We start from the raw sequence: 8275 nt of genomic DNA, 5'->3' as shown, positions 1-8275 counted from the left end.
GGGAAAGAAAATTTACTGATTTCAAACTGCTGGAGGAAATGGTGTTTGTTTGTTGACATCATTGGAGGTATGCGCCTGCAGTTACCTTTCTAGACATGTTGTGAAATATTCTTTCTAAATAAAATTCGTATTGAATAGGTCAATTTATTTCTTCTCTCTACCTTCTGTTGCAGTTCCAGATTTGGGTTTGTTTACTGTCGGGTTTCTTTTTTGCTATTGTCAGGCATTTTATCTCGATGTTCAAATAGTGTGTCCTTAGAACTTAGCCCTGTTAAACTGGATTATTTAAGGTCATTCATTTTATTCGGTTTTCACCCGAAACTGGTGTTGTGATTTTCATGATGTGGAGATGCATAGGTCTGGTTGTAGCATCCAAAACATGAAAAATTAAAATATCCTTTTTAAGAAGATTTTGCTCCTGAAAAGAGAGGGAGAACTGGGTATCGTGCTCAAGGATGTTATTTGGTTTTTCACTAGGAAAGTTTTGAAGATTTGGTCAAGATACTACAATGAGAAGCAAACTCCAAAAATGTAAAATGCAGGTTTGGTCTACATCGAAAGATCAAAATAAAGAAAGAGAATAGTACCATGAAGATCAACGAGGAAAGCGAAGAGTAGAAGAATGGAAGTGGAAAATTTGTGAATCTGAGTTCGTCCTGTGCTGGGTAGAGCTCAACACATGAATGTGTGAACTAGCTTTTCTGGTAATCAAGGCCAGAAAAGATTGACACATGAATGTGTGAACTAGCTTTTTGGCTGCCCTTATTGATGTTCCATAACTTAACGTGGCTTCTTGAAGCAAATTCTTTCAATTTTCTTCTATTTTCATGAAGAACAACAAAGGGATTTTGTTAGAGTCCCACAACGATCATATGTGGAGAAAATTAAGTCTTTATAAGGCTATGGGCACTCTCCCTATCAAGCTAGCTTTTAGGGTGAGCTCACAATGACCATATGTGGGGAAATTAAAGTTTTGGCTATGCACACTCTTCTATCAAGCTAGCTGTTAGGCTGAGATGGATCCATAGATCTTAGAAGGGATTTAATTGGATCCATTATGAATGGGTTATATCAGATTTATGGATCCTTATTGATCCATTATTTTCTTGATGATGGGGATTAGAAGTGGAAATAGTCAAATATGCTATTTCTCTGTTTCTGGCCTTTGTTTTTCACAGAAGTAAGGACGTCTATATGCCGGCTTTGTGATGCTCAATGTGAGGGCCTTGTTCCTTCACTTCATACAATTGGCTTTGGTGCAACTTTTATCAGTAAGATTTTACCTTTCTGGAACTTGTTTTTGTGTGCTTGTTGAGATAAGGGTCATAAGAGAGAAAATGCTTTTGATAAGTATCACATTTCATGTGTTAAGAGGTAGAAATAGACACATGTGTATTGATTGCCGTTATACACATACCTTAGTAAGGTTCGACAGCAGATTTACATGAGGTAGAAAGAAGCAATCTGCCTACACATTAGTGATTAGTATCAACTTGGAAATAAACTTTAGAGTTGATATGCTTCACTTATCTCTCTGCACTATCTTCAGGGGAAAGAAAACATCTTAGTAGTATGCTATTCTGAAACAGGTAAGAAAACCTATCATGAGAACAATTGCCTGGGTTGTCTGCTAAACCTTCCTCGAACTGCTGTTATCTCACTCGTCACAACTTCATTAATCATATCCTTGAACATCATTCTCTCAATGTCTAAAACTATCGCCGGAGTTTCTCCTTCAAAATCTCTCCAGCTCATTCCTTGATTTTGCAGGTCTTCCCATATGATATCTTCTTCATCATCATCCAAGCTACACTTTGAGTTGTTAGCTTGCAACCGATCAATCTCTGAACACAGAGATCGCAGAAGGTACTTCCCTCTTGATCTTTTCTCTGTAAGTGGGCTTGATTTTATGTGTGGCTTGATACAGCCTTCTGCTACAAATCTTTGGGCTAGAATTTCATTGATGGTGTCAAACAAGAGTTTCCTTCTGATTTTCTCAGTACGGTTCACCTGGCCAATCCTTTTACCTCTCTGCCTGTCTTGTAAAATGAAATCACTTGCCTGATTTTGTTCCAGGACGAAGAATAGGCTGGGGTTGATTGGAAGGCGTGATTGGTGCAACTGAATGCTTATCATGCTGTATTCTAGATCTCTCAGAAGCCCTGATGATAACAATATCTCTGAGATGTATTTGTGGTCAGCGTTTTTTATGTCACAGGTGAATGCAACTTCATCCATGAAGCCTTCAACAAAGTCAGGCAACACGATGGGTCTTCTGAAGCCAGTAGGTGTCTGACTCGTATCCTCCTTTATCCATTCGGCTTCTTCAGCACTTAGAACATCATCCTCTGTGGCACGAGAAAGCAGTAAAGGAATTAGCGGGTAAAAAAAAAAGGTTATAGAGCATCAAACAAACTGAATGTTATCTGTATTTTCTTTGTGTATAATAAATTAGCATACATGAAAGCAGTGATATCAGTCATTTATAGTATTTAGCAATGTGTATTACGAAATCAGTTAAATCTCTTTATCTAGGTTCCAGCAATGGGAGAGTTAAATGCCTCACCTTTAAAGACAGTGGATATCTTCCTGACAGGGGATGGTGATTCATCTTCATAGAAGGCTGCATCGAGAACTGAAACTGGGCTCGGCTGCTCCAACGTAACTTTCACAGGTTTTAGCATGGGCCTCTCTTGCTTAAATCCCAACTCTGGGCTCTGAGGACCAGAAACAGCAAGGATTTAATTAGGGTACAAGCCAATTCTTGTTAGGTGAAGGGGGAAGAGGAGAGAGAGATGGTGCAATACCCTTTGTTTTGGGGTTTGCTGCTCGGGGTTGTCACAGGGCCTCTCGAACCTGTATCTGTTTGTAACCTCAATGCAAGCATTTGCAACTGAACTTATGTTGCTGTCAGATCTTAGTGATTTTGCTTCACTTTGGTGACTCAGACTTCTCAGGTCACTGCTTGCATCACTCATCCGGTCATCAGATTGCGGCAGATTACAAGTCTTTGTTCCTTGTTTTCTTCTCGGGGTCTGCTGCCTACTGAGCGGCCTTTGGGTCTTGCTTGCCTCGGGTGTGGGAGTTGTGGGCTGGGGCTGCCATTCAAATCCGAGTTTCTTTTGTTGCAGTCTCGGGCCAACGCTATGTTCGCTCCTGCCCGACTTGGCCATGTCACTTTTCGAAGAACAAGACTCTGCTGAAGTTCGCATTAGTCGTAATGTCCCCCCGCTAGTGTTCTTCACTGTGGAATCAAGTTGACCCTTGTAGAGCCCCGGCCTGGGTGTTAGATCCATGGCCATTTGCTTTCCTTGCATGCCCTTTCGGATTTGTCTGGAGTTGCCATTCTGGAGATTTGATAAGGCAACATTTTTTGACTCTTGAAGAACTTGAGCAGGTTTCATTACAACAATCGAAGACCTGAAGTTCCTTGATGGGGTTGTTGCTACTGTAACAGCTGGTGTTGGCTTCTGAGTTCTTTGGACAGGAGTGGATCTATTGCGTGCCAGCGTGGTCGAATTCAGAGTGTCGTCTTTTCTGCTATTGATCAATTGCTGCGTATTCTCCATTGCTTCAAGTATTTGTCTAAGAGCTCTGAGATCTTTTCCAGACGTTTTGAACTCGAGCTGCATCAGCCTCTTCTGGATTTCCGCGTACACAGTCAGCGCAGAGTCAGCTGCTTTGGCTTGGGTTTTATGAGATGGATTTTGACCTTTGATGTCATCTTCCTGCTTCCGTGGAGCTGGCTCAATAGGAAATTTGGAAGCAGGAGTCATCTTCTTGATCGAATCTGCACCTCTTGATCTTTGTCGTGCTGCTTCCCCGTGGAAAGGCCTGGAAGAGTCGCAAAAGAGGTTCTGACTGTTGTTATCAGCCTTAACCGGCGGTCCTGACAAGCAATCATGCTCACTTGTTGTAGTATAAGGAAGAACTTCCAAACCCATCAGCTTGGCAACAACACTCGATGTCGTTCTCCTGTGAGTTGCAGGCTCTTGTCCGTTCCCATCTTCCAGTGGGGAATTGGATCGTGCATCGGCTCTAGAACTTCTGAAGGAGTTTGTTCTACTGTCTAATGACAACCTCGGAAGCTCCCTCGGTTTTGTGGCGGTCTTGTACCCATTGTTCCTCGAGTCCCTCTCATCATAAGAGAGCCGAGGACTACCCTTGAGGTGAGCTACTCGTCGGCCTTCGTTCCATTCGCTGGAACTCTGAGATGGCAGATCTTTGAGAAGAGACACACAAGCCATGGCTACTTCATCTTTGGCTTTTGTATCTCTGTGGATGAAGCCTTTCACCAGTTCCCTAAGGTCACATTGCGTGAGACTGCCCCGCCAAGGCGATCTATTGGGTGCTTCTCTGATGGAATTCGCACTGTTGTCAGTCTGAGTCATAGGCGGGGATTCAAACTGAGAAGCCATGCTGACATCTGCAGATGAGAAGCTGGACGAGCGTGGTGAAGATGAAAACGAGGGCCTTGATGACGATTCAGTGGAGACCCGTTGCTTCTCCTTTGTTGCCTTCTTCTCCATAGTCTTGTCCTGCAATTCCGTAAGTCTCATTTTAGTTTCGTCTTGAACCCTCTTCTCACATATCCCTGTCCCATTCTCAAACTATGAACTGTTTGCTTAGATTCTTACCTTCTCATTATCATTGGCCAAACTGGTTTCACCTGAAAAAGACCCATAATATTTTAGTTTCCACATACTGTTGAGATGGTGGAGGATAATTTGGCCGTAGTGTTTGCTTTATTTTTAGTATGTCTGTGAAGTCCAATGGATGTTTGGCTTCAACTAACCATAGCAAATGTGTTTGTTCTTATATGGTGTTGAAAATTACAGGTAATTCGGCAGAGACTTTCACAATCTGGGTTTCATGGATTCTTGTCCCAGAATTAGTGGTAAGTCTTCCGTTAGGAAATCTTATCTCTTTGCATCTTCGGAAAAGGTAGTGTTTATGGTCCTCTGCTGCCCGGCTACTTTGATTCTAGTGGTCCTAAACCTCGTCTAGGATATAGTCAGGACATATAGTATTGTGTATAATAACCACTTTGGTGAAAAACAATCATAGTATAACAGTATAATAGCACTAAATTTCTGAAGCTTTGGTGTTTTGAGTGGAAAATTCAGTCGGCTGAAGGTTTAAGTAGTAAAAGAGCTAGAAGTTTTGGAGGTTTCTGTCCCATTATGTATGTAAAACGGAGGTTTCTTGGATATTTGTTTTTCGTTTGTCTGAAGTTTGGTTTGAAAGGAGTACCTGGAGGAGACAGGGTCTTGTGGTAATGGCCGAGGACCCGTCTCGCCGGATAATGTTGCCGGTAAAACACCTGGAATATTCCGTTCATGCATCCATTTTGCTTGTGCAGATTATTAGGGTTCTCATCAGACAGGTTGTATAGAAGCTTGGCAGACATCTCTTTCTTTCTCTCCTTTGTGTTTCTCTGCCCAGAACAAATATATATGTGTTGTGTATATATATATGCTCTCAGGAGGCGACACGATTCATCAAACTTTAGATTCCCTGTTCTTGCATCTCCATCTGTGTTTCTTCCTCTGCTCTGTTTTTTTTCTTTCTGGGTTTCTGATTTTTTTTTTTTTAATCAGGTGAAGAACAAGGGCAGAGAAGAGTGAATCTTGAAAGGGAAGGGAAGAGGACAAAGACCCAACATTTGAGATGGTAAGGCTGCTGAAGAATGGTGAGACCAGACAAGAGAGATTAAGCCTTTGGGTTTAGGTTCTGTGACCGTGTTTTCTTGGAGGCTCCTTGAAGAAGAAAGGAACACTTGGAAAAACGAACCAACTCTGCTTTCTTTGGGGAGGTTTCTATTCGGAGAGGCAAAGCTACGACCATATATAAACATCTGTTATGTATGTATGTATGTATGTATGTATGTATATGCACATGTATGTACTCATGTATACATACATGTATCTCTGTAGATTATACATGAATGTGATGTAAGAGAATGTATTTGGTTATTATTTTTATTTTTTGTGAATATAAATGTATTTATTATGACCAATCTGCTGGGAAATAATGAGGGATCTACTTTTTTTTTTTTTTATGCACCTGTAAAAGATGAAAGGGATGCACATGAAAGCACAAGCCATAAAAAATAAAATAAATAATAAATGGGGTATAGTATAGATAGCTATAGATAGATGTAATAATCGACATATAATGTGATTATCTGTAATTTTATTTTTATTGAATTTCTTGATTCGGATTGCAACCGTGGTTCAGATCTGATTAGATTTAGAACAGGTTTTTATTTTGGTTCAATAATCGAAAGGTGGGTCCATGCCATGCTCATTGTTAACTTATCTTTTTATTGTTTCGAGTGAATTTTGATGGTGGGAAAAAGGCTCTGATTTTTTTTAAGGAGATAAAATAATAATAATAATAATAATAAATGAAAATAAAAAGGTTAAATTTATATCTGACAGGGGTTAGCAGAGTTTCACTACAGATCCATGTGGACAAAATAATGTGGGTGGGTCTCTCTAGTCATTGGTGCCCCTTTACATATCCATGTGGAGCTTGTCAGTGACAGTCCCAAAAAAATAAAATAATAATTATACCATATTAAATCTATATATAAATAATTAGAGTTTTATTTTTCCAACAAAAAAATAACAACCGATCCCTTCCTAAATCTATTATTCCATCATGTATAATTCATTCTATAATTATATACGAAACTAAGCATTTATTAACAACCAATATATCTAGTTTTTTCCCCTCAAATGACCTATACTTATCAGGGCCGTCTATTAACAAGTGTAGACGGTCCGACAGAACAAAGTCTTTAAATTTGTGGAGTCTTTATTAACGAAAATTATTAATAATATATAATAATTAAAATTAATTATTAGTAATGATGGGTAACAACTTTTATTATCGTGTATTACTGTAGTTGATTTTTTAAATTTTATTTTAATATTATTTTTATTATTTTAATATATAAACTAATATTTTTTATTTAAAATTTAGAAAATGTCCAGGATCCCAAAAAATTATGAGACGACCTTGATATACATGGTTCCGGTAAAGGTTAGAAAAACTAAAAATTTATGGGATGAAATGTAAAAATGGGAATAATATATAAGAATGAATGAGCGGAGAGATGAATTAATTTTAAGCTAAATCTAAAAAGGATAAGGGAATAATTAAAAAGGGGAGCAGATCACATGAAGCAAAATGTCTTTAGATGGGGCTTTGGCTTTGGTTGGTAGGGGAACCAACTAAGCAAAAAAAATCTGTTTTTATAGAATATATATATATATATATATATAACCAAATCAAGTGTTTAATTTTATCATATGCTAAGTTCCAAAAGGTCAATTCACTTCAATAATTATTGGCACGTGATCCCACTTATCACCCACCTTTTGGACATTATTTTAATTGCATCATTAATTTCTGTGGGGGTATTGGTTGATCCACCCCCCCCCCTTTGATCTTGCCAAGCCAAACCATACGTATACGCGCGTGTACACGTACACGCATGCATGCATGCATGCATGCATACGCATGGTTTTATACATTCAAACTCATCAAATGTTGCCGTAATTAAAAACACCAAGTTGAATTTCGGTAAGTATATTATACATTTTTTTAGTGTGATAAAGGGTATTCTTGTGAACATTATTTAATTAGCTAGCTTCTCGCAGCTCGTTATTTTTCTTTATTAAACCGTATATCGTTTTTAGTGCGTGTATACATATATATTTCATGCTTCATTGACATTTATAGTTGTCTAGAACTCAGAGATAGCCAAATTTCGAGGTCATTGGACTTGAGACAACAAAATAATGATATGTGGCACTTTAATGAACAGGTATGCAATTAATTAAAGCAATTATATTATAAAAAAATAACATATGGGGAATTAATAATTGTACAAGTTGTTGACTTAATTATATTGAGAGTTATAAGGTACAAAAGGTGCTCGTTATTTATTCCATATTAAGAAATAAGATATTTATATTTCTCACTCTTAAAAATCCTGTTCATTATTGCAATTTGGTATGTCATTCATAGAGCTATGATAGAATTTGTTTAATATTTATTTTTATTATAATATTTTGATGGTTCAATATGAGTTTTATGATAATATATATATATATATATATATATATATATATATATTATAACATATCAATCATTATAACCCACCCAGCTAGCATGGGCAAATGGCAGCATATTGGCTAAAATGGTTTTCACGTGAAGCGTTCGATTCCTGCAGCTGGGGAGGGGAAATTCCCAAAGAGAATGC

The 8275-nt window shown here is 38.2% G+C and overlaps 1 protein-coding gene and 1 long non-coding RNA gene across 3 annotated transcripts; one reads left to right on the top strand and one right to left on the bottom strand.

Annotated features, from left to right (window-relative positions):
- Window positions 1-1395: 1395 nt before the first annotated feature.
- On the bottom strand, window positions 1396-5607 carry LOC104822328 (protein LONGIFOLIA 2-like). Its single transcript, XM_010553505.2, has 5 exons — window positions 5254-5607; window positions 4638-4669; window positions 2808-4538; window positions 2567-2717; window positions 1396-2348 (listed from the first exon to the last, which is right to left on the bottom strand). Exons 1-5 carry the CDS (start codon window positions 5408-5410, stop codon window positions 1603-1605), a joined length of 2817 nt encoding a protein of 938 aa, XP_010551807.1. The 5' UTR covers window positions 5411-5607; the 3' UTR covers window positions 1396-1602.
- Window positions 4461-5984, top strand: LOC104822329. Of its 2 annotated transcripts, XR_773168.2 has the most exons (3): window positions 4461-4548; window positions 4839-4897; window positions 5601-5984. It is a non-coding gene; the product is annotated as an uncharacterized LOC104822329 (long non-coding RNA). The 2 variants fall into 2 exon arrangements; XR_773169.1 differs by lacking the exons at window positions 4461-4548; window positions 4839-4897 and adding an exon at window positions 4904-5314.
- Window positions 5985-8275: the final 2291 nt, after the last annotated feature.

This window comes from Tarenaya hassleriana, unplaced genomic scaffold (assembly GCF_000463585.1).
Source record: "Tarenaya hassleriana unplaced genomic scaffold, ASM46358v1 Cleome36, whole genome shotgun sequence".
Lineage (NCBI taxonomy): Eukaryota > Viridiplantae > Streptophyta > Magnoliopsida > Brassicales > Cleomaceae > Tarenaya > Tarenaya hassleriana.
This window is presented reverse-complemented; position numbering and strand designations above follow the sequence as displayed.